General features: G+C 42.5%; 1 protein-coding gene across 7 annotated transcripts in view; it reads right to left on the reverse strand.

The window, feature by feature from the left end:
* Window positions 1-27,071, reverse strand: part of EPG5 (ectopic P-granules autophagy protein 5 homolog) — a 103,941-nt gene that overhangs the window by 29,788 nt on the left and 47,082 nt on the right. For all 7 annotated transcript variants that reach the window (XM_019798450.2, XM_034643074.1, XM_011223501.3 and 4 more), the window contains 13 exons: window positions 26,479-26,676; window positions 25,984-26,094; window positions 24,205-24,327; window positions 23,139-23,305; window positions 22,119-22,340; window positions 20,211-20,334; window positions 17,380-17,524; window positions 15,609-15,780; window positions 14,346-14,508; window positions 6,349-6,491; window positions 4,792-4,948; window positions 2,690-2,884; window positions 1,011-1,224 (listed from right to left, as the gene is read on the reverse strand). In XM_019798450.2, the coding sequence (XP_019654009.2) occupies window positions 1,011-1,224; window positions 2,690-2,884; window positions 4,792-4,948; window positions 6,349-6,491; window positions 14,346-14,508; window positions 15,609-15,780; window positions 17,380-17,524; window positions 20,211-20,334; window positions 22,119-22,340; window positions 23,139-23,305; window positions 24,205-24,327; window positions 25,984-26,094; window positions 26,479-26,676 (2,134 nt within the window). The remainder of the gene's footprint in view (window positions 1-1,010; window positions 1,225-2,689; window positions 2,885-4,791; window positions 4,949-6,348; window positions 6,492-14,345; window positions 14,509-15,608; window positions 15,781-17,379; window positions 17,525-20,210; window positions 20,335-22,118; window positions 22,341-23,138; window positions 23,306-24,204; window positions 24,328-25,983; window positions 26,095-26,478; window positions 26,677-27,071) is intronic.

The raw sequence follows: 27,071 nt of genomic DNA on the forward strand, positions 1-27,071 counted from the left end.
GTTCTGAAAACTTAGAGCAAAAATTAGTTATGCCAGCACGCATCAGAATTGTACAAATACATCTCCCTACCACCATTCTCCACCCACCCTCAACTTGCCTCCACAGAAACAATGAAAGCTTGAAGTGCTTTGAAAACGAGAGCACACATTTCAGTATTCTTCAGGTAGTTCAATATATAAAATCATTAACTTCTTCATTAAGTGGTTCCTATTAAGTAACACAAAAATGTGGCATAAAGCAACACCTAGTTTTCCATTACATCTATAGACTGTATGAAGTTCGCATGAAAAAAAGTAAATACTATCTCATATCAAATTTCAAAGAAATTCCTGCCTAGTCAAATTCCCAAAATAAAAAAGCTAACAACCTTTTACTCCTCTTCTAATCTCCAATACTCCATGGAAAATTGCAGGGCGGGGAGGGGGGAGATAAATGGTGCGAATGTAGAAAATTTAACACTGCTCTTTCCCTTGGTGAATATAAATACAGGCTACCATTATATACAGATAAAATTTACTTGCAAAAAAACATGAGTCAAAAAATCAAGGGGGAGAAAAAAAAACCCAAAATTTATCCACTATTTAGATCTACAGAGAAACCAGCTGGCCCAGTAAACACATTGCAAAGGAGCAACTTCCTTCTCTTACCAAATCTCTAGTCGGCAGAGTAAGCAGGCCCACTCCTACCCCAGTCCAGTTCAGGACAGCTGCAGAGTCAAGGGAAAGAGGGGTGCATGACTTGGTGGTGCATGGTGTGGACTTCAACACCACATACAAAGTGCTGCCTTGCTGAATCGGGGCCCATTTGAACAGTGAGGACAGTAACTGACCTTTTCTACAGAGAGCACCCTTTCGGGCACTGTTCATCAAGCGCTTTAGGTTAAAAATTAGTGATTCTACACCCCTGCATAATTGTCTTATTTTTACATTTTGGGATGACATCTGTAGAAGGGTAAATGTCACATTACATATTCACTGCAATCAAATCGGTACAATTAAAACACACTTACTTTGCATCAGCAGCCTGAGAATGTCACTGTACTGGTCAGGGAACTGGTAGAGAAGAAGGTAAGTCCAGTGCTTACAGAAAAGATTAAACGGCATCAAAATATCTTCGTCTGGTTCAAGGCCCCAGGCAGTAAGTGCCAAATGGATGGACTCCAGGAGCCTGGTACGATCAGACAGAGGAGGTTTAGTGGCGTTTAACCATTGCTTAAGATCGAACTAAAAAGAAAAAGAAACAAGAAGCAGTTTTATTGACACCGGAAAATTAACTGAAGTAGAGAACTACGTGCAAATTTAGTTTAAAAGTCAAACATCACCTAACATTCAGCTTTGTATAAAGACGGAACCTGAAATGTACATACAAGTACTTAACAGAATCTACGCAGGTCAACAATTACTAGGTGTCAGGAAGCCGCCAGCTCTACCTCACCCTCGGGGATTTCAGAGGCAGAGCTTTCTCAGCTCCGCGTGCGTTTTTGTAACGTGAGAATGTTTGGTTAAGTTTTCTCTACAAAACAAGAATCAGAACTTTGTAGTTCTGCCCCAGCAGTCACAGGGCCAGAAACAAGCAGCCACTTTACGGGACTGTCTCCATCTGATACAGCCACATTTCTGAGTCAGCGGCAGTAACCTATCTCAGTTAATAAAACTTCAGGGTGTCATCAATCACCTCCCGGAATTCCCACCTATAAAACATGTTCTCCCCCATGACAGACTGACAGCAGTCTCTAGGCCCTAAAAAATGCCTAGGTTTTGGGGCACCTGGGTGGCTCAGTCGTTAAGCGTCTGCCTTTGGCTCAGGGCATCATTCTGAGTCCTGGGATCGAGCCCCCCATCGGGCTCCTTGCTCCGCTGGGAGCCTGCTTCTTCCTCTCCCACTCCCCCTGCTTGCGTTCCCTCTCTCGCTGGCTGTCTCTCTCTGTCAAATAAATAAATAAAATCTTAAAAAAAAAAAAAGCCTCGGTTTTATGATTTATAGATGTCAGAGAAATACAATTGAAGGCAAAATCACTAAGCCTCCACAATATGGTTAAGTAAATTCATTGCCTGGGCCTGAGTTAATATTCTACTTGGAATGAGGACAAAGGCAATTTGCTTATATCTGGCTTATTCCAAATATGAGAGACTTTGATATATGACATCTCATTTATCAAACACATTTTCGGCATAAATTCAGGATATATTCAAAAGAAGGATGTGCTAAATTACTATTATGAACATTTCAAAGCTGTACTGTTTCTAAAGAGGGCTTGGGAGCAAAGCCTGTGAAGTAAGACTGCCCTACACAACACAACCCATGCCCCCACAAGAAAGAGCTACGGGGGCGCCTGGGTGGCGGAGCGGTTAAGCGTCTGCCTTCGGCTCAGGGCGTGATCCCGGCGTTATGGGATCGAGCCCCATGTCAGGCTCCTCTGCTGTGAGCCTGCTTCTTCCTCTCCCACTCCCCCTGCTTGTGTTCCCTCTCGCTGGCTGTCTCTATCTCTGTCTTATAAATAAATTTAAAAAAAATCTTTAAAAAAAAAAAAAAAAAGAGCTACGGGATCAGGCTGTTTGAAGATGATACAAAATGTGAAAAGGGCCTACCAGGAAACAGAACTCCAGGGGGCCCTTCATTTCTACAGAGTGGGCAACAACACTGGATCCTACATTTCCATGATGGCACCAGCACGGAATCACATCTCACCTTAGTCAGCAGCATGAAAATCATATCGCTGTTGTCCTCACTTAGAAACTTCACCACTTTCTCATAGAGCTGAATGAACTCCGCGGGTGCAGCATTGGGAGTGAAGAAAGGAGACAGGAGAGAGCAGAGCCTTCTATTCTTCAGAATGGTCTCCAGTACTTTCCTGCATTCTGACTTAGTGCCGCTGATGAACACCTTGAAAGAATTAGAAAGGGAAAATGTCATCAGATTCTGCACCACCGCCCCCCAAACTTTTATATAAGCAACCAAGCTTTAAGGGCTAATATAGAAGGCAAACAGAACTTTTTCTAAATGAAAACACGAAACAATCAAAAAAAATCTAAAATCAACACAGATAAACCTAACACTTCCAATGACGGTGATATTAAGAATTCTGAATTACCCATGAATTTGATTTGGACAAGCCACAGAGAATTTCTAAAAGATTAAAATATTAGGATAATTTGAATCCAGACATTTGCAAGGTACCTACCCCTGATTACTAAGTATCCAAAGTGACTGCATTTTGTCAAGAAAACAAAACCTCTAGGTTATAGATTTTAGAGATATGGTTTGAATATTTTTAAAAAGCTAACTTTAATAATATATAATCAAGATAACCCTGTTTAACTTGGTTCCAATGTTTTAAGTACTGGATATAAGTATTTAAATAATTTCAGGGTCAGGAAGGCTTTGATAAGCCAGATCACAGGCAGAAATAATAAAAGGCAAGACTGAGAGATTTGAATATATAAAAATTTTAACTTCCATAAGGCAAAAAGAATGATAAAATTAAAAAATAACAAAGTAGAAAAATCAATTTAGAACACATTCCATCCAGATACTAGGTTGACAGTCTGAGGAGCTCTTTCAAAGCAATCAAAAAACAGAAATTCTACAACAGTAAACATGCAAAGGACAACAAATAGCAAATCACAAAAAACAGTTACATGGCCAATAAACATATGGAAAGTCACACAAGTGAACAAGTATTAAAAAAATGCAACTTAAAATAACAACAAAGTACACTTCCCCTATTAGATTAGCAACACTTAAAAAGAACAATTCTTCCTCCCATTGGTTATAATTTGGCGAACAATAAATTCAAACCCTGCTGTGATAGTGGGGACAGGTAAAAACTTCCCACAAGGGCACTGTGACAATCTACATCAAACGCTAATCCCTCTGACATAGCGACCATACTTCTAGGAAATTATCCTGGAAAAAACAGTCCAAACAGTTCACAGAGATGTGTAAGAATATTCATCTCAGGCTTACTGCAGCAAAACAAACTACGTGAATAGCCATCCAGAGGGCACAGGCTCAATACATCACCATATATCTGTACCAGGGAACACTATGTATTAAATACCATATCAGTCTATATATAAAATCTTAGTTATATATAAGTATAACTAAGTACTCATTCCACTGAAACTGGGTGAGAGTACACGGTTAGTGTTAACACATTTTCCATCAAGCGGCTTTCCTTTCTTTAATGACATATTTCATAAATATGCATGAATACACTGCTCTTGCCTTTTTAAATATCCATATATTTAACAGTCAAATAAATACATAAATAAACGGGGACTGAGAACAGCAACTGGGAGACAGCAGTGGGGAGGCAGGGCAAACATGGACTGCTGAGGCAGAAGACCTGGGATCCAAGCTCAGCTCCAGCACTGACCGGCTGTATTCTCCAGGCAAGTCATTTCATCTATCAGAGACTAGTGTTCTCATCTTTAAAATGAGAACGGTATCAATCACACAGAGTCACTATGAGGATGAACTGGAGAGTGTTTTATAAACAATAAAGAGCTTCATAAAGTTATTGTTAACAATACCAAAAGCATAGAAAGAGTTTGATGTCTCCCCAGAGACTTTCAAATATGGGGAGTATCTCTTGTATGAGAAGCAAAATTCTCTACCAACAATTTTAATCACATCTTGTGAAGTCAATAACTCAAAGGGGCTTCTGCCTTAAGAAAGAGTCTGAATCTGTAATGTAAGCCTGAAGTCATCCTTCACTGTATCTAATGAGGACACTTCAGGGACTCATGACATGTGAACGAGGCTAGAAACACAGAATTTTACCTTACCTGTCCCAAGATCTCAATGCATGATGTAAAGAACTGCCTTGTGGGAGGATGACGCTGAGTCTCATCGCTGACATAATCCACAACGGTGAAGAAGAGGCTAATGCCGACCTTCTGACCCCCAGGGGTAGGCTGCAGCTTGTAGGCATTCACTAAGGCCCTGTGCAAAAATGTGGGTGAGATTATTGGTCTGTAGTAGGAGAATCCAGACTCACTTCTCAGGCAATAGTCTTAGGAGTCATTCAGAGCCCCATACGAATGTCACTTTAAAAATATTCCATGGGGTTGGGGCACCTGGGTGGCTCAGTCAGTTAGGCGTCTACCTTCGGCTCAGGTCATGATCCCGGGGTCCTGGGATGGAGTCCCAGGTCAGGCTCCTTCTCAGCAGGCAGCCTGCTTCTCCTGCTGCCCCTCCTCCCCGTTCATGAGTGTGTTCTCTCTCTAATAAATAAGTAAAATCTTTAAAATAAAATATTCCATGGGGTAAGTATCTTCCAACTTGGCCTGACACTTATTTTTAATACACAGAAATGACTTTATGTCCTCCTGGGGGAGTGGGGATCAGCTGTATTATTAACATTCTTACCCTTATCAAAATTACCCTTTCATATTTTGTATGTAATTCAGAATTTATTCTTTCAACTTTGTGTATTCCTTACACAAATACACATTTTTAAAAACAAGAATGCTGATTTCTCTAAATTTTAAAATCCACAACACTGAAAAGGATTTTTGTATAGAGTAAGATCCTGGAATAAAGATACCTCTTCTACGTCTCATACTCTTTTGACCTCCTTTGCTAGTAAAAGAACATTAACTTCTTGTTCACCTCATCTCCTTCTTCTTCCCAGGTCCCCCAATCCAACCTACAAAAGGATTCAATGCCCTCCTCCGTACCACCACCCCAATCTACTGGGGGATTAGTTGCTGGTACTAGAATGTGGAGTCACCTTAAAGTCAAAGGCAGGGTCAACCTCTCTCCCAAGTCATGGCCTGGTGGCTTTACGGAGAAAGAGAACATTGAGCGTAAGCAAGAAGCTCCAAGAGAAAAACTACAATGGCCAAATGCAAGCTGACAACTACACTTGAGAGCCCTAATTCCCCTGAACAATTCCACTTCAAACTCTGCTTAGTAATCTGAGTTGACAGTGATGACTTCCTGGGTAAATGTAACTTTAGTCTAAAACTTAAGCACTAAATCTCTCCATGACTGAATTTCAATATGCTGTGTCATCTCATAATTCAGAGGTCAGTAAACTTATTCTATCAAAGACCAGACAGTAAATATTTTATGTTTTATGGGCCATAAATTGTCACAACTATTCAATTCTCCCATCATAGCATAAAGCCATACACATGAAGTAAATAAATGGGCATGGATGTGTTCCAATAAAATTTTATTTATAAAAAAGGGTGGCAGGCCAGATTTGGTCCAGCAGCCATTGTTTGCTGATCCTTATACTAATTTAATTAGTGGGTGCCTGAGGGTGTGGTAGCAGGTAGGATTACCATCAGTAATAACAAAATAGAATTTTAAATTATAATGCCCTCAAAACTTACGTAATCAAGTTTTCTGCATGGACAGCAGCTTCCACGATATTAAGTGACGGTGGTTTAGCAGCTTCGGCCTGCAACTGCTTCACTTCTTTTCGCAGAACATGAAGCTGCTGGCTTATTGCTTCATTCTTATGCATACCTTCAAACTAAGAAAAATTTAAATGGTCAAGAGACTTTTTTGTTCCTATTACGCTTCTAGTGCAAATATTTATTACAAATATACTGAGTATTTGATGAAGAATTATTACTACAATTAATATTATAATTCAGAATTCTCAGTTGAATGGGACAGGGGTGGGGAAAAAAATGTCAAAAAACTATTCAAGAACCTCAGGTTTTTCATGAAGAATCAAACCTGCGACAGTTTATTGCTGGTTCAGTCTTTTGTAAGGATATGTTCTCTGTCACTTATGTTTGGACTCCCCAGCTCTCATCAAAAACAGACTTAATGTCTTCTACCAATGAGGTTTTCCTTGAAGCACACTGCATCCCTCCTCTGTCAAGCATCTTCCCCAGAACCTTGACCCCCCTCCATTCTCCCCACCCAACAGCACACAGCTCAACTCAAAACACTAAGGCTGCATGTCTCATGTGTGCCACGCATACAAAGACAATGACACAGATGCTGCTAATAAAACACTTGTCATTTTGAAAGGAAGAAAGGATATACAATTATAAAACAAACCACAAAATAAAATACAGGAAGTGCACTGAAATCAGTTGCATGCCTACGAAAGAGGAGTTGATTGATTCAGTGGTCCCTGAAAGCTCATCTCTGATAAAATTTTTACTCATTCTCAGTAAAGATGTGCCAAAAGAGAATTTACTGAGCTTAAAAAAAAAACAAGAAACTAAATCTATTTCAATTGAAAAGATTAGCCTTTATTTAAGACTGCATCTTTCCTCTTTGAGGGGATTGTTAATATCCCTTTTCTCTAATTAACTGATGGTGACCTATAATGATAACTGCTTTGTTTGTACATTTTAATGTCCTTTTTTGGATATGAATAGATGTAGAGCATATCCTATGCCCAGGCTGCAACACAAAGACAGAACTGAGGTGGCAATAGTGGAGGGCAGGAGGATAGAGCGACAGCAAGGAGAAGCCCAGACTGGCAGGGAGGTCAGGGATGGATAGCACAGAGCGGTCAGTCTAGGGAGGAGGGGTCCTGTCCTGCGGGAGTCCTTTGAAGCAGGCCAGGAATTTGGACTTATTCTGTAGGCATAGCAGAGAAGGCTGAAGAGATGAGAACATTCAGAAGGCAGGAATGTTAAATCCTTCATTCTCCTCAAATGGGTTTCCCCAATCATGTGAGTGAGCCTACATTTTCCTTTATGTGCACCTGCCCAAACCCAGTCTTCAGCCACCACTGCAATGATTACAGGTACCTTTGTTTGTAAATAATGTAAATACTTAATTCACAAATTTATTTAACTGAGGCCCTTATGTCCCTGCCAGAGTTATTATCATAAATTCTAGACGAAAGGCCTGGAGCTCAATGGTCCTGTCTCTTCTGCCTTACACAGCACCCCAGTACAGCACAAGTCCGACGAGATGCCAAGCACCTACTTTCATGATCGTGAGAACAACTTTCTTCCATAAAACTCACCAATGTTGTATTAAAAAGCTTTATGAAACTTCTTAAAGAAAAAAATATGCTGTTAGTCTAAATCAAAAGGAATGAAAGTGAATAACTAAGAACATACAATGTTAACAACAATTATTTTAATTTTTGGACTAAGGAAAGATAAAAATAATCAAATTACCTCTACTAACCCATATAATGAATCAATACAAATATTAAATTTCCAATCTTCAAGTAAAAGACCAACATTTAATAACCTAAACCGAGGTCAGGACCATGTGCAGTTTTGTGCCTATGATGTCACCAACTGCAGTTAGACCGAGTTGTCGAGGGTCGCAGCCCTTGGCTGGCCTGGAGAGAAGGCAGCCAAACAGGGAGGAAAAGAAAGAATCCGAGAGGAAGAAGGAAGACCGTGAGGATGAAGGGAAGTGGAAAGATGATGGATAAGAGAGGACAGAGGTTTCCTGGACTGGGAAATGCAGGGACGAGACTAAGTCACTGGAGCTTCGAGCTGCCATCCCACGCTGTGGAAACTACTAGTGCCCAAGAGTAAGGAGAAGCAACATTCTCACCAAAAACACCTCAAAATGATCAATATTTCCCAGTCTACTTGTTTTTGTTCATTGTTCCCAACTCTACTGAGTTTTCTCTGCTCACTAGAACAGAAGAGGGGCTGACTGCCTGGCAACTCACAATCACCAGAAGTTGTGGACAACACAACAAAGCCGCGTGCTGGAAGCCCCTCTGCCTGAGTCGCTGTAAGGAGACAAAGTGATATAAAAGCTGGACAAAGCAAGCAAGCTGTTACAATACTGTGAGGCCTTCAGTGGGTCTTTTCCATCTTTCATTTCTAGGATTGAGGAAATTTTTCACATAATAAATCAATCCTGGGTGGGGCAAACATGCCCCACAATACCAAGTACAACAAGAGGAACCCTATTATAAATCACCCCATTTCCTCAGGGAATATCACTGAGTTATTAGACGCTTCTATGGGGAGAGACGACCACAGAAGCAGCACGTCTCACTTCCCATAAAATATATTTGGCTTTTGTATACCCCAAACAAGCTATACATAGTTCAAACATTTGCAGATGGCTGGAAATTTCCAGGGCTTTCTCTCACAGAAAAAATCTACTGGGCAATGAAGTATTTTCATGATATAATTTGAAATCTTTATAAATGAGCCATTTAAAATATACATATGCTTTTTAATCTTAAAATTTATATTTAAAACATAAAGTTATTCTCCTGAAGTTAATTTTGAAAATGGATCCAATCCCCGAATTCTCTAATCACTGAAAGGGAAGGTGATCCTATCACAACAACTCAGACAGAGAACACGGTACACCTGTTAATTTAAATGAGATTTGATGGTCATGATCAGCTTACTCAGAATGATACAGCTAGTCTTAAAAACTGGAGCAGAAACAGCTAAAAGCAAATGGCTTCATTTCCCAATACTGAGTGGGAAAGCATGGGTCTTGAATTTAAATAGACATGGGCTTGAATTTCAACTGAGCCACTTACTAGCTGTGTGACTTTGGCAAGTCTCTGAGACTCTCTTGAACCTGTTTCCTCACCCTCATTTGTGAAGATTAAGTGAAATAATGTAAGCACAGTCACCACCATGCTACCTGGGATAGGACAGTGCCCCACTAAGTGATAAGAAGTGCTCTGAACAGAGCGGGGAAATAATGTAGTGTACTGAAGTATGTCCATCCTTACCACTTTCCAAGAACGAATGCGCAGGAGACATTTGTATAAGAGCAAAAAGTGGGGGCGCCTGGGTGGCACAGCGGTTAAGCGTCTGCCTTCGGCTCAGGGCGTGATCCCGGCGTTATGGGATCCGAGCCCCACATCAGGCTCCTCTGCTATGAGCCTGCTTCTTCCTCTCCCATTCCCCCTGCTTGTGTTCCCTCTCTCGCTGGCTGTCTATCTCTGTCCAATAAATAAATAAAATCTTTAAAAAAAAAAAAAAAAAGAGCAAAAAGTGAAGCAGTGTGGTGCGTTAAGTCGAGATTTTGTATGGAAAGCATTAAGTCAGCCAACTGAGCAATAAGTTGGCCTAAGGTAAACACAATCAAAGAGTGACTGCTAATTTCTAGTAGGAACAAGTTCCAACTTCCAGCCAAATAATCTACAGAATTCCTGAGGGTAGTTAAAATCAGGGAGCTTACTTGTGAAGAGTATAAATCTGTAGTTGTTGGTTCCTTCAAACACTTCACTTCTATGGCACTCACTGTGTGGGCCACTGACAACAGAAACACAAGTAAGACAAGGTGCTGGCGCTCATACAACTCAGAATCTAGTCACAGTGACAGAGGTAATCATAATGCAAACAAGGTGTAACTCAGCCTAATGAGGTTTTCATGGACTCATTCAGGGCCGGGAAAGGGCACCTACTATGTGCCAGGAGCCATGCTGGATGGTACAGGAACACAGACGACTAAGGACAGGAACTCTACTCCCGAGGAGTTCACAGACTGGCGGGAAAGACAGCAGGTGACTACAGCAGCATTTATGCACGAGCTGCTATGAGAGGAGGGACTACCTCAATCTGACTAGAGAGGCTAAGACCTCAAGAGGTACTGCCTGAACCAATGGAAGGATGAGAGGAAGGAGCTCACATGGGTGTGGGACAACAAGTAACAGCACATGCCTAAGAGAGAAGGTAGGAACGTGCATGTCATGTTTAGAGAATGGAAAAAGCCTGAGTGGCTAGAAAATGTTTAGGGATCAGGAAAGGGGGTAAATGATGCCATTAGAAACTGATCAAGAACAGATTATGGGGGGAGGGGGTCCCAAGAGTCCTACTCCTTCTAGATACTGGAGAGCCAATGTTGGCTGTTAGCCTGCAAATGCGATGAGATTTGTGTTTAAAAAGATGAATGGTGGCAGAATGGAAAACGGACTGGATAAGGTGAGGTCTATGGACAGGAAGACTTATGTAATGGTTCAGGGGGGAAGTGATGTGGGACTACTTGGGGGCAATGGCAATGGATGAAGAGAAAGAAACAAATGTAAAGTCATTTCAGAAGCAGAACGAGTAGGACCTGGAAAGTAACTAGATGGGAAGTATGAGGGTGGGGCAAGTCCCCATTTCCTGTTACAGGAAAAACAGGTTTGGAGGGTAAAGGTGGGATTAGTGTGGGACCTGTGGAGCCTGAGGTATCTATGGGCATTCACAGAATGTTACATAGGCAAGTGGAAATCTAGATCTGGAACTCAGAGAATTCTGGACTAGAAAAGCAGAACAGGAGTCATCAGCATATGGGTTAACACATTGGGGGTCATGGATTACTGAGGATCTACTGAAGTTACGAACTCTCCAGAAAAAAAATTTCCATATACTTTCAGGGGCTTACTGACCCACTAAAGACCATTCACACACCCACCCTAGATTGGGAACTCCAATGCAAACAGTAGGCAAAAGCAGCTAATGTCACAATGACGAAGGGGATCAGGGGAAGCACCACGCACAACCAGCAATCTAAGGGTTGAGTTGATAAAGAGGAATCCTGGAGAGAAACTACAAAGTGGCTATTGATTTGGAGGGACCAGAAGAGACTTCATGACGTTCAGCATCGCCAGATGATAGAGTAAGGTTAAACAGGATCAAAACTACTGGATATAGCCATGAAGTGGTCCCTGGACACACAATACAGAGGGGCTACAATTCTATGTATAAGAATAACAACCTACCTTCTGTATGGCAAATGCCCTCCCAGTGGCAGTTCCGTGATGAGTCCTAACAGTCAGAACTCACCTTCCCTACCCCAACATCTATAACCAAAGTCATCCATTTGTGTAAGAGACAGCTTTAGATTCAAGTACAATCTCTGACCAAAACTCAGAGCAAATCTAACTGCCTTGCGTCGATTAGAAATGCCCCAACTTCATGTAAAGGAGAGTTTCAACTTTCTTCTACCTTGCTCTTAGCTATCAATGAGTAGCCAAAAAAAATTTGTCTTCAATTCCTGGAAGTATCAACCAGCCAAGCACTGCCCAGGATAGTCTTAGTTAGCAATTTTTATATAACTTTGTAAAGCAATCTTACTTGAATCAGGCTATAAAAGCTGCTCACTAACCTCACATTTTCAATGCCCCTGGCAGACCTGCATCACCCAGGCAAAATAATGGCTGGAGTAGATACTGTGTCGATACTGATACTTCTGGGAGCCATCAGTGGGGGTTCCCAAGTTTCTAGGTCTTCCCAAATGGAACTGGAAGGCAGAGAACTGGGCAAACTAGTAAGGCCAGCAGAAAATTAGAGCGTGCTTTAAGAAAACTGGATATTTCTAATTAGATTATGGCCACAAAACACAGCTATTTTTTCAAATTCTTTAGGCTTCTATAAAATCTCCTTCCCCCCTCCGTCCTTTCTCTTTTTTTTCTTCCTTTCTTCAAGCAATCTTAGCATCTACCAATTTTTCTTTTGAGAAAAGAAAACAGAAATATTTTTATGTTGTCTGCAAAAATTAAATCGCAGCCAAATTCATTTTTATTCTTATCATAATTCATTTGCTTTTTGATTTCCCTCGAATCAAAAGCACTTTCAGGGAATTTTAGGAAAGGTATACCTTTCTATTTCAGAATCAACAAAGCAAAATTTTGCAAAGAAATTTCAATTCAAGGGTTCAGACAAATCACGACTATTTTCGAAAAGGAAAAGCGCCAAGTCACTGGGAGGCTGGGAGCTAAAGCTCCCAAGTCTGCCTGGTGGTATTTTCCACCGCAAGACCCCGAGAGTTAACAGGTCAGGCAAAGTGACCTGTTCTTCGGCTGGAGCAGGATATATTCACAACTCTTCACAAAGCAAGCTATTGGCCAGAACTGGGAAAACATTTTTGTACTCACTTCACCCAGTCACTTACAAAAATGCACCTCAGAAGACTTCCCTCTCTGTATAGAATTAACAGGCTGGCAAAGATATGTAATCCCAAAATATGGAAAAATACCATATTTGTGAAGGCACAGATTGGAAGACACCCTTTTTAATTAGAAATGGATATATTTCAGCTTTTTTCACACCAACTCAAACTCCATCCGAAATTGACAGACTTGTCTTCCAGCACTATTACTTTGGCAAGTGATCCTTCTTAAATGCTCCTACCTAGTCTTACTGAAGTATTAGCAACTGCGGGAAAAATTACACTGAAAGAAAATTAACTTTACAAAGCACCTGGCCAAAGACATTACTCAGTGTTTAGGAGTCTCCCATCTCAGATCAAATTTCTGAACTTTAGATGCACACAAAGATGTTGTAATGAAAAACACAAGTATAAACGTTACTTCAGAGAAGACATGTTAGAGAAAACAGGCTCCCCAGGACACTGATAAGGAATACATTAGAACTGCTCAAATGTGGATTAACACAAAAAGAAATTCCTGAAAGATGATCAAGAGTCAGTAAATAAATTTTCCCTAATTTCGAAAAGCTAACAAAAAAAAGAAGAGCTATGTTTATACAGATGTAGTCAGGCAACAGGCAGCCTATCTCTGAGCTTTCTCTGCCAGCTCTGGGGACCTGGAGTCCCTCGCAGAAGGACGCGGGGGTAGTGAGTGAGGAGCTGGCGCTCTGCAGCCACACTGCCCAGGCCTCCCTGGTTCTGTTACTCAGCGGCTGTGTCACTTTGGGTGTGTGACTGAACTTCTCTGTGTCTTTATTTCCTGAAGATAACAAGAATACCCACCTCACAGGGTTGTTGGGAGGATAAAATAAGTTCTGCAGAGTGCTTAGTGCTGGCTAAAGCTAAGCTCCACCCTGATGTCCTTACGATGTCTCAGACCCAACTTGAGCCAGTTTTTCCAACTCAGGAAGCTGACTCGAAGGGGCGGTTGAGTTCCTAATCTTACAGTTGCTCATCTCCCCTTCTGCCTGTTAGCAAGCTCCACCTAACTGACATGCTCTCCACATGGCCCTCCACGTTTGTCTTCAGCAGCTCCCCACTGGCCACAGCACACAGCACACAGCTGGAGCTCCCAAGTGATCCTCTTTTCCGATGTGAATCCCAACCTTTCTGATGTAAATTCCCACCACCACAGCCAGAAACCACCTGAAGTAGACTGACCTAGCCAGTACCCCCTAAATGATGTCCAAAGAACACCATTCCCACATTCCTTCCCAGTGACTCCAAACCGTCATCATCAGTCTCCTAAGGATCAGCGTGAGTCCCTCTAAGAATCTTCTCAGTTAACTGTTTTTCTGTGAATTTCTGTCTTGCAGGACACATCAGCACTTATGGAAATACATGATTAGCTCCATGTGGGTCGTTATTTCCCCCAAACTATTAAATGTTTGGGACATGAATCACGTGCTATGAACTTCTTGCCGTCTGTCTCAACAATATGCCAATATTAGGGACTCAATGAAAAATTCGGTGAATCATGAAGAAGATTCAACAATCTTACCTGAACTGTGACAACCGCTGCTCCTTGGCATTTCTTACCGCTACTGCCTCTACATTCCAGATGTAGTGTGGTCTGTTCTTCTCTATTAACGTACTGTTTGGGCATTGTGTCCAGCAGCTCACTATCCAGGGCAACCTGCTGAGATTCTCGAAGAGCTGCAGTTCTGGAAAACATCATTGGGAGGTAGAAGAAAGGCTTAGGAAAGGTTTCATGGTAACAGATAAAGGCTTCCGGTTACCCCCAGCCCACACTAGGGAGCAACAAGACCTGGTATTCTATAGGAACAAAAGACCAAAGGTGTGTGTAAATCCTTTCTTTTCCTTAGTAAGAAAGTTCAGAAAAGAAGGAAAAGTGGTACAACTTTTTAGCCAGGAACAAAGCTTCATTTAGAATTTGTATTACATTAACAGTGTTTTTTACACAGACCGTTAAATAGACAAGAGCAAATGGGAATTTCATCCTGATTAAAGCACTCTTAAAGGGGTACCTTACTTGTAAGCACCAGTGATTTCTTAGGTATTAGCAACTCAAACTGAACTGCCAAAGATGGAAGAAGCTAATTTTTTATACGGGTGTCGATACTGTTACATTATTGCGCGGGCACGTGTGTGCGCACTGGTGGGGCCAGGGGTACACACTCACATACACACACAAATGCCTGAACCAAAAACAGCCAAGGAAACAAAAGCCAGTAAGAGACAGATTCCCATGGTCTTTGCAAAGATAAGATTCTTTTACTTTATAAAACAGACACACTCTGCACACACTCCTCACAGACAGCAGCTAGAATCAAAACCTTCAAGAGTTGATTATACGCTATCTTCTTTAACTCAGAGCGCTAAATGGCTTTCCCGCACTCTGATCAAGTGCCTGTGGCAATTTGTTAAAGAACCTGAAGAGTTAGGGAGCAAAGCAGTGACGAAAGAAAGTAAATCTCACTGGATACCCTTTTAACACCATCTTTCCAGTATCAGAAAGTCCCCTCAGGAGAAGCTTAAGAAACACCTGGCTGGCACCGCTGACACTCAGAAATGCCACCACAGGAAATGTAAAATGTATCGTCCATGTAAGCACCACATCATTTCAATGTACAATTAAGAGACTCGTCACGACTTGGTTAGCTGAGGTAACTGACGGGGCCAGCCCGGTCAAACTATCCTCACGGAGAGGCGGCTGATGAGGAAGCCCTCCTAGGTATGCAGTCATTCAAGCCGTCCCAGCAGCGAGCACAGGGGCACAGCCCTGGCGGTCTCATGGTCTTACCTGGCCTGCTGCTGCAACAGGTTCAGGTCCGTGCGCACCAGCTGGGTGGCGTCCTTCTGACTCAGGAGCGCGGCTGAGGAAATGACTGACACAGGAGGCCTCACTGGGTGCAGATCAAGGGGAGGCTGGGGAGCCTCATGCTTCCGCAAGTTACTTAAAACCCTTTCTTTAGCTGAAAGAAAATTAAGTCCTACTTACCGAGTAATGGCTACTAGTAGGTAGTAACAAGTGGGTGCAAAGCCTTGGCTTATTACTGTCAAGAAGAATGCTGAATATCTACAGAGTAGTTACATAAACCGTCAGAGGCCTAAATGAATAAAATCATTCTCTGCCATTCCTTACAAGTTTTGAGGGACCCCCCACACGGCTACTGATACTCTAGCAGGAGCTATGAGCTCACAAACACGTGGTATGATTAAACAGAATTCCTATCCAAAAAGCCTTAATGACAGTTAAAGAGCCCAAAGCTCATGATCTTAAATTATGATCCTAGACAGCCTTGCGTGACATGCTAAAGTGCCCGGACTTGATACTCGAGTACAGGGGAGCTAGTGAACGGCTCTCAACAAGCCTGGGAAAGATGGCAGCCATCACCAGACAATGGACTGGGGGAAAGGGCAGGTAGTCCCATTAAGAGTTTAATGCAATCACCCAGATAAACCTCACAGGAAGAGGAGAAAAAAAAAAAATGGGTGTTAAGGAATATGGCAGAGTGAAAAATCTTAAACTGGGCCAAAGTCTGAACAGGAGGGCTGAGACTAGTAGAGTTAAAATGAATAAAGACACGGGCACAAACTCCTACAGAACGTATATTACATAGTCATATTCTCATGCATTCGTTCGTTCACTTACTCGTTCACTCAGTAATGGGAGTCCAAATAAGAAATCAGGTGCCATATAAGAAAATAAGGGCAAATCTGTCCATCCAGCTTTGTACTGGATTGCATGTGGTCCCATACTGGTGAATCCAATCTCAGTGTTTCTATTTCTATACTTAGTACAGAACTGACCACACACAGGTATCCAATAAATTCCTATCTTCCCACCTTCTCTCTGTACTGCCCTAGACACATACCACAGAGCAGGTGGAGACTGAGGAACATGAAGAAAAATGCTGCCACAGACCTGATTCTTTTCAAAAGTAAGATAACAGGGATAGAAGAGGTCAAGGAAATTTCAAGTCACTAAGTCAGGTCAACAAATACTTAAGGGATTACCATGAATTTCCAACTTAATTCCAGATGTAGCATTCCATTTTCTATTCTTAAGAAAATTTAAGACGATTTGATAGCCAGGATTTTACTTGGCATAAAAAGGCCTGTATTGTTTGCACCCCAAACAGATGGAATTTAACATTCCAAACAGGTCAAGAGAGGGATCGTCCTGTATAGCTGGGGTTTTTCCACTAGAACAACTACTCTTTGCACAGAATGCAACAGAGTTGGATATTCATCACTGGAAAAGACGCCTAGCTTTGTTCACGTGTCTCTCAAGCAACATTTTAGGCCATGACTTTACAGCTACTGCCTAAACTGCCTGCCTCCAACTTCTTTTACAGAAAAGTATCTTATTTAAGTCATTACTGTTTTGGAGTTTTCTCTCACTCATAGCCGAACCTAACCCTAAGTTGTAGACAAGTTAACAATGAACTCCTAAAAAGCAGTTCTCACTGGAGGGACACACTGTGTAAACCTTAACAATGGCTTGGATTTAATCATTCATTCACTCACTCATTCATTCACTCGAGGGGGCTGATGCTCATTCAACTCACCCAACAAAGGATCAGTGACATCCAGCTGCACTGACAAACTGCAAGGCGGAGAATGGGATTCAAGTGTGGCCTGCGTCCACAGACCAATGGTTTCCTGGAACTCATAATGTATGCGCTCCATGTTCAAATACTCCATCCACAGATCCTAGAATTGAACCACAGGACATTAACTTTCACAGATGAATCATATGTTCACATATAAAACTATATATTTAACTAAAAAGTAGACCAATAAGGTTTAGCACGAGGTGGTCCATACCAAGTTCTCTAGTATTAGGATGAATCACATTTAAAAATGGACGCTAACAGGGGTGCCTGGGTGGCTCAGTCAGTTAAGCATTCGACTCTTGGTTTCAGCTCTGGTCACAATCTCATGGGTCATGAGATCTCACCCCGCATCAGGCTCCGTGCTCAGAGGGGAGTTTGCTTGAAGATGTTCTCCCTCTGACCCTCCCCCCACTCTCGCACAGGCACGCTCCCTCTCTCAAATAAATAAATCTTTAAAATGTATATATAACAGAATGGACACTAACAATCTTAGCAAGTGTTTGATTATGTACCAAGATCAGAAAAAATAATTTTAACAGCCCTACCAATTGTACACTTATAAATTATATACACATAGTATTGAGCTGATAAATTATAAAACATAGGTAAAAACCAGAAATTTTAAAGAGATAAATAACAAATATATTGAAAATCACTGAATCTGGATTAGATCAGGCCCTTGGTCCCAAAGCAACTTTACAGGAAATATAGCGGACGGAGAAACATGTTAAACCACACTAACAAAGATAAAATCTGTAAAATCCAGACTGTGGGAAAACTCTATGATGAACAAACTATCCAGTTTCTTCAACAAACAAACTGTGAGGGGAAAAAAGGAATAAGGAGAGGACCAGTAGGTTAAACAGACTTAAAAGAGCTATCAACCAATCACAAAATGAAGATCCTGACTCAAACTATAAAAATGAAAATACAACTTTTATGACATTTATGAGGTGACTGGAAATTGCAACACTACTTAGAGATTTGTATTAAGAAACTGCTGTTAATATTTTTCAGATATAAATGCTATTGGGTTACAGTACTCCTTTAACCCTCACCTTTTGAAATCTTCACGTATCAAATGCTTTCTAGGATTAGTTACAAGGTAACATGGGTGAAAGGAGTGAATGGGCTATAGATAAAATTCAACAGCTGGTACAAAGCAGGCAGAGGGAGGAGAAGGACATGTGTATTACATTATTCCATTTTTCTGTATGATCAAATTTTTTTATTACAAATGGTAAAATAAAAGATAAAATGAGAAAAAACAGAAGTTTCAGTGTTCTCTTCCCACACTTCAAAGAACTGTCTTGCATATTTTGAACTATGTCTACTTCACTTTGGTGATCAACACATATTAGAATGGGAGACTGTCTTTAATGCAAAGAAAGGCCAGCTCTTCATGAACACCAAAAACTGCATCAAATAGTAGTAATGGGTGATTAGATGTGGACTATGGACTATCGCTTTGTGAACAATTTTTTTTCCTGATTTTTAAGTCTTTAAAGGATTCCTCTAAACCTACAAATGTCTCTGGTTTCTCAGTGAGCACACTGCCATGAAGTCCTAAATCATTATTTCCAACCATGGCACAACGCATTCCAGACTCAGAGGAGAAACTCCGAAGTCATCTTGGTCATAAGCCTGAATCCTAGAAGCCCCAAACAACTGTTGGAGGTGCTGAACCAGTCCCTCTACTGTGTATACATGTCTCCTTTAAGTGGGGTCGCTAATGTCACCTCGTCTGCCTCTGTGATAGAGGCTAACGATTAAGAATACTAAGAATTAACAGTAGGCAACAGAGATGTCTCAGAAACCACAAAAAGACAGAATAACTCTAAATGTGTACTACAGATAAAAAAGTGGAGCTATAAATTCAAATGGCAAACAAAGACTTAAAAAAAAAAAAGCTATTAATTCTGTCGATACTGGGGAACCAAGATAAAAATCAGAGAGCCAAGGAGCTATGATTAATTTTTAAAAACACTGACCAGGCATCTACTACACGCAAATTCTTAGGTAAGGCCTCGGCACGTGGAGGATAAAGAAGAGATAAACACGGAACTGACTCAAAGGATTTCAGGATACCATGACTGCCTATTTATTTTTCCTATTTCTCTGGCCCTGTATTCTCAGCCTTATTTCTCTATGCCCTAAATGTCATTACTTCTCAGGGCTCCGGCTTCATTCAGTCCTCTTCTCAACCTAAATGCCCTACTACCATTAAACCCACATTTCCTACACTGCCCCATTCCTGAATTCTAGATCTATACATCCCCTCCCTACCAAATCCTGGATAGAGCCTTCTACCTGAAGCCCCCTCTAGCACTTCCTCTTCCAGTATTCTGGATCTTTGTTAACAGGATCTCTAGCTGCCCAAGCTAGAGATCTGGGTGTCCTTGTGTATCTAATCAATCCTACTACCATATCAAGCCCACCTGTGTATCTAATCTGAAAATTCTCCTGATCCTACTGATTCTTTTCAACATACTTTAAATTCATCCATTTATCTCATCGCTCATGCCATTTCATGGGCTCTTCAAACAAATACTTCAGAACAAAATCCAAATTCTTCAGAAAGGCATACATGGCCCTTAGAAATCTGACCCCTGTTCACCTGTCCGGCATCATCTGCCCTCCTCAGTGGCTACACCCCAACTGCGCCTCTCGAACATGCCTGTGACCCCATTTCCATATCAGTAAGTGGTTTTAACCTCAGATTATGACTGTGACCTATCTGATCACAGTCAGGTGTGCTAAAAGAGACATTGCCATAGTATCACCTGCTGATTCTGCATCACTTTTGCTAGCCTGTGAATATCATAATGCTTTGGTAGAGAAGGGATATAGGTATCTCCTTTTTGAAAATTCTCATCTTCCAGCCATAATATATACACATTGAAGAGCCTAAAAGAAAAAAGACAGAATTATATAAAATACAAAAAGATGTGTAGACAAACGAAGTTTCTCACATCTCTAGGACACTGTCACTAGTACATAAAAGTAAAAAGCACATAATACAGAAAATGTTTCCAACCACCACCACAGCTCACGGGCCAGCAGGGGAGGAAGGTCACAAATCCTTACAATATGATGCAGTAATTGCTACAACAGGGCTGTGAGGAAAGGGCTCTGTGAACGCTATTATTAAAGTCGGGATAAATACAACATACAGAAAAAAATAACCGGAGAAGGTGATTTTAACACAGACTTAGGATCTGAATTTGGACTTTTTCCTTTCTGGGCAATCTAGTCACAGTGAGCCTCAGTGGCTGGAAAGTTTAAAGAACATTCTAATAAATACATTTTCTCTCTTTCAGAGAAAACATTAAAAGCCATCTTAAACTTTCACAATGGAAAAACCTGCCAGCTTTAGGCCCAATGACACCCCCCTGCTTCAAGGAATCACAAATTCTCAAATCATGTGTGTACCTTGTTCCCACTAAAAAGGCATAAAACAAAGCCTGGCTAAAAAAAGAAAAAAAATCTCCATCTTCCAGTAAAAACTTTTTTAAAAATTTAATGATATTTCCTTTATTTGCTTTGTTTTTGCAAGGAACACAGTCCATTTAGCTAAGATCACTGGTATCTTAAGCAGCTGTCTGCAGCAAGGGGAGGGCTAGAGAAGTCTGGCACACAAAGTGCTGGGTGGGGTCTGGGAGGCGGCATGGCTTGGCTCGGCTCAGTAATGTGGAAAACTACCCCCCCCAGCTCCAAGGCAGCCTGTGTAGAAAGAGGGACAGGACTCTGAGGCTCCCACACAGAAGAGGCCAGTATGGAGTTCTCTTCCAGCTTCTGATTCAGTTAGATGGCTACTTTACCAACAAGCCAAAGGAAGAGGGGTTTACGAGGCAGAAGCGCACATCAGACTTTCTTGGCTGATCCAAGTGTTCAAAGATTAAGCCTCCCCACTGCTTAAACCTGGCTAAAAGTAAGTTTTCCTTCAAGCAAGTAAGATAAGCGGAGAAATCATTCCAGAGGCTGAAAGACAGCCTGGAGGGCTTTCAGGTCAAGCAAGCCTGAAGCCTCAGCACTGGATTAAAACCCCGGGTTTCCTCACCAAGACATTTGGCATTCAGGGCTAATTATCAGAAGCCACTTTCATTAAGTCTTATTTAGAAAACTAATACCTGGTTTATGGCAAGCATAAAGGAAAGGTAAAGGAATAGTGTGAAAGGGACCCACTTACTTCAGAGTTCTGAATCTTTGTGGGGGGATACCCATTTTGTGTCTGATTTTCAAAGCGGTTTTGGGTGATTACTAGATCCTACCCTACCCCAGGTAGAGTCCAAGAGATGTATGGACTTCACGTAAAGAACCCTGCCTTGCTTATGAATTTCCTTTAGAGAAGCGTCCTAGCAGGCTTTACTAGATGTTTACCTGCTATGACCGATTGTTTTGGTTTCTGTTATTACATAGAGAAACAGAAGAGGACATCAGCCCTCTGGTTTAAGACCTTCCATTCAGACTCCAGGCACTTGACAGAGCTATATTCAAATTGCCAATTCCCTTCTCATGAGGAACATAGAAAAGAAGCATTACAAGATGCAAACCGAGCCCAAACCACCCTCCACATTCAATCTAACAGGGTTGAGAGAATGACATCCGGCAGTCTGCAGCACCAACAGCTGCTCCAGCAGAGTATCTGGCGCTGCCAACAACAGCATAAATGGCTAAAAAACCACGCCCACCTCACGAGCTCCGTATGCAGCTCTGGTGAAATCAGGTAGCCAGGGCTGCAGGCCTGGCTGGCAGGCGGCCCTTCACTGCCCTCTGCTGGAACGCGGAGGGCCTTGCTCGCAGCATGGTGGAAGTCGGCCACCTCTGTCAGGCGCCTCTTCATTTCTTTCAACAAATTGATATGAGCAGGGCTTTGAAAAAACCTTCTTCCGATACAACCATCTATGGGTAACCTGAAAAAATACAAGCACAGATCACAAGATCAACACAAGATGCTTTTTCTATGTGGCACACAACTGCAATCAATTAACAATTCACTGGCTATAAATATACTACATTAATGCAATAGCTGTTATTTCTACCTCAGTGGTTAGGATGAGGCTCCAACAAAATAGTGTATGTGAAAGTAGTTTTGAAAAGAAAGAAATACTACACGAATTTAAGATAATATCACTACTTAGTGATGTAGAATAAAGACAGTCTTTGCTCTAGAAGAACTTGCAAGCTGGTAGAAAACAGAAGAGCCCAAGAACCAACATTTGTATGTTCTGAAGGACTGAGTTAAGGGAGTGAGGGTGAGCTAGGAATTGAGCTGGAGCCAGAGAACATGGTCGGAAACAGCGGGCAGTTTCAGCTGGCCAGAGTCCCGTCATACCCAGGGGAAATGTTAGACACCCCCAGGCACAGCCCAAGGGCTGCCCCCCCACAACAGTCACACGAACAGCCTGCCTGGGGCAGTTTCTCTCCCTCTGCAGCTCCAGGGGCTCTACGCTACACCATGCCTGGCTCCAGATGCTGTCTTCATCCCGGTGGATATAGGGGATGGTAAAGAGAGAGCTGCCACAAGATACCCTAAACTCAAAAACTGTCTAGTCTAATAAATGTGAAATAGGAAGAGAGGCAGACTCCAAGCCACAGGTTGAAGAATGGTTCTAACTCATAGGCCACAGTGTGAGGACACAGAGCATGAGAGTAGAGTGCAAAATCAGGAACAGGTTCACAGACACTTACAACAACACTGGGTACCATACCCATATTGCGGTCCTGGGCGGTGAAGATACAGGAGGAAGAACTTCTGCCAAATGAGAGGCAGAAGAGGGTGATCAGAAGGCGTGACAAGGGCCTGGTGGGCCCAACGATAAATCAGCAGCCTCTGGAGGGATGGGACGATGGGGAGCTTCAGCTGGGCCTGGGCTTTCTACAAAAGAGGAGCTTTGAGCAACCATGACATGATCACAGTTCCAAGCAGTCTGCTCTTTCTAAATGATCCAAATAAAACCCTGAACATTGTTTTCAATTCAGTAAGAAAAAAAAGTCCTATAAACCTTACTTTTCCAACCCACTAGCTGACACTTGAACCTCCTTGGTAGCAAAGCATGTGAGGCAGTTTTTTTTCTGTCAAAACATCTCACAGACCCCCAGATTGGAAGCGTCTTCCACATTTTACCTCATTTCCATGCCTTTCCAGGCCTTTGCACATAAAACACCACAGTCCAAGGGAGCAGTATGATAGGAAAACCAAGTCAACTTTACCATCAATGTTACCAAACTCTTGAAAACTTAGATTTGGAAAGGACTTTCAAGAATGATAAACTCCTTGACAGGGTCTGAAACCTGAAAGCCAAGTTTCTATTAGGAGACCCCAAGATAGGTCTTTCATTCTAAAGCCTTACCCCAGTCTTTTTCTCCCTTCAGTGAGCCTAAAGATCAGCTAGGGAATTTTTAAAATAAACTCCTGGTCCCACTCCATTCTTAGCAACTCAGAATTTCGAAAGCCGGGGTCCGGGGATCTGATTTTTAACAAGCTCTCCAGGAGACAGATGCATAGGACATACACTGGAAATTGTTTTAACACGAGGGCAAACCCCTCCACCTACGCGTGAACACAGACTTCAATCATTAGGTTGTGACTCTCTATGCTAAATAAAAGCTTGGAAAGAGTGTATACACTTCAATTATACAGTTTTAAAATACTGGTTTGGATGCTGTGCTTTCAAAGCATTTATGACAAAAGAAAATGCAGAAGTTCAAAAGCTATTAGATGAATCCATCAATAAACCACCTTCTCCCACTCAAATGCAAAACTGCTTTCTGCACCTTCAGAGCTTGGTCAGGGGTAAAGGCAGAGTTTATAACCAATTCCCCTTCGACAACTCTTCGGAGCTGGGAGTCTTCTTCAAAGATGGATTCCACGTTCAGCACTGTCCAGGCGAACCAGACCTACAAGGACAGCAGGTAAGAGTAAGGGGAATGAGAAGCTCGCTCAGACCAAATCACCTGGATATTCTTCAAATCTGCATCTCTTCTACCAGATATCTCAATCAACAAATATTTATGGTTCCCAAAATTAACAGAGTTCTTATACTTTTCACTGTTCTTGTCACAGATACAAATTTATTTATTTATTTATTTTTTTAAGATTTTATTTATTTATTTGACAGAGATAGAGACAGCCAGAGAGAGAGGGAACACAAGCAGGGGGAGTGGGAGAGGAAGAGGCAGGCTCACAGTGGAGGAGCCCGACGTGGGGCTCGATCCCAGAACACCGGGATCACGCCCTGAGCCGAAGGCAGACGCCTAACCGCTGTGCCACCCAGGCGCCCCACAGATACAAATTTAGATAAAACAAATCATTAAAAAATACTAAATTCCTTTGGAAACACCACTTTTTTTTTCTTTTTTTTTTTTTAAAGATTTTATTTATTTGAGAGAGAGACAGCCAGTGAGAGAGGGAACACAAGCAAGGGGAGTGGGAAAGGAAGAAGCAGCCTCCCAGCAGAGGAGCCTGATGCGGGGCTCGATCCCAGAATGCTGGGATCACGCCCTGAGCCGAAGGCAGACGGTTAATGACTGAGCCACCCAGGCGCCCCAGAAACACCACTTCTGTAAAAGAAGGTGTTTGTTCACACAATAGTTATTTATTGGGCAGGTTCCATAGGCACAAGGGACAGGAAAGAGGGCCGGATATGAGCTCTGCCCTGAAGAAGTACTCCATCTGTTCGAGGAGACGAGACTAATGTTTAAGTGACTGCAATGCGAAGTGGGAGGTGGTGAGCACGGAATCAGGAGTCAAGTGCTATGGGAAGCTGGCGGAAGGAGCACAGGATCACAGAGGTGGGGATATCAGAGACGGCTCTGCGTGGAGAAGGGAGGCGAAGGCATGCCTGGCAAGAGGACCACCGAGGCAGAGGCAAAGAGGCAGAAACACCAGGGACACGTGTGGGTAACAGCAAGGAGGGTGTTGCAGCTGGATCACAAGAGGTAAGAGGAAGAGCAGGAGGCAAGACCGACGGGAGGCCAAAGGATGTCACGACTGGTCTAAGTGATGAATCGCAGGTATAACCTGACTCACAGTCAGACGGGGTAATAATGAAGAAAAAGCAGCTGCTGCTGCTCATGGTGGTGAGAGCAGCCAACACCGAGTCCGCGCCGTGTGGCTAGACCAAGCGCGGGTCTGAGTGTGTTACACGCAGGTGCAACCGTTATTCCCGTTCCACGGTGGAAGAAACTGAGGACAGAGAGGTAAGCAAGCCACCCAAGGCACAGGGCTAACAAAGAGCAGACTGAGCCCCGGGCTGGCTCCAGCGTCCACTCTTAACCACGCAGATGGGCAGGCTCTGCAGTCAGGCAGACCAGGCCCGAGCGCAAGCTGTCAGCTCCTGAGCGCTCCACGAAACCTCAGTTAACTCCTCTGTGAAACAGAAGGGCAGCAGCGCCACCTCAGCCGAGGGCCACGGGGAGGGCTAACGGAAAAGCATTCTTACACGTAGTCAGGGCTAAAGGAGCCCTACTTAAAGCTAGTAGCACTGTATCAGCAAAGATAATAACAACATAAAAGTTCGCAAAGATTACCAAAGGGCCGCAGGGCTTTCCTACCTGAGTGGGCGTGGCCAAGCCCTCCACGAAGGAAGGGGTGATGTTGCCAGCCACGATCCAGCTCACCAGAGAACAGAGCAGACTCCGATCACAGTGGTAACCCAAAGCATTCTACACACGGGACAAGATGTGCAACAGAGAGAAGACGCTTTAAAAAACCTTATGAAGAATATCTGCAATTATCTTCCTGCAATGGTAGGGTCTGGTAAGACATGGATTTCACTAATTAGTCCCCCCAGCAATGATAGCCACAGGCAGGCAGTGTGTTACAACCAAATGCAATGAGCAAGGCTCCCCCTGGGGGGTCCTTTCCTTTGGCTTCCCTGGAGTCTACACTAGCAGAGACTATGGTTCCTGAGATAAGGCACCATCAAGACCAAGCTTTAAAAAGGCAGTGGCCCCAGAGTAGTACTGGGAACTGTGCATTTGGGGAAATGTTCTGAGAAGGCCACTATCTAGTCAATGATTGAAAGACAAATTCTCTAACAGGTTTACCTTATGTTGTTGGTAGAGCAATTTCTGCACGCAGTCTTCCTGCATCAGCTGAAAAGCTGTTTTACACAAGTGGTCCATGAGGAAGAGGATGGCTTGTTCTCGGTACCAAAGATGCTGGCTTATTAGCGCCTGAACCCAGAACTCCAACACAGCAACAGGGCCCACTTCATTGGGCTGAGTGCTTATAGATATGTGGGCCTGTGGAGAAAGGGCTCAGGTGATGTGGAAATAAGAGTCAACCTCCTTTCTTTTTTTTTTTTTTTTTTTTTTTTGGTGATTAAAGTGATAGAAGTTTATTAAGTGAAGATACAGAAAAAGCTCTCAAGAGTGAGAGGGGTCCCAAAAGGGTTGCCAACAGGGCCTTTAGGGTTGGTCTTTCACAGAAAGCTAACCGGGGAACTTAAATCCTTTTAACATCTCTATTGATAACACCTTCGATGGCTGACTTTCTTTTTAGGGTCTGGTTATTCTTTGTTGGTCACAGGTGATTATCATAAAGACACCCACCCCACACGCCCAGGGCAGGGTGGTCCTCCGCACCCTACACCTAGAGCACAGCCTCCCATTTTTAAAACACCAACAAAATAACTACT

Source organism: Ailuropoda melanoleuca, chromosome 14 (genome assembly GCF_002007445.2).
Source record: "Ailuropoda melanoleuca isolate Jingjing chromosome 14, ASM200744v2, whole genome shotgun sequence".
In the NCBI taxonomy this organism is placed as follows: Eukaryota; Metazoa; Chordata; class Mammalia; order Carnivora; family Ursidae; genus Ailuropoda; species Ailuropoda melanoleuca.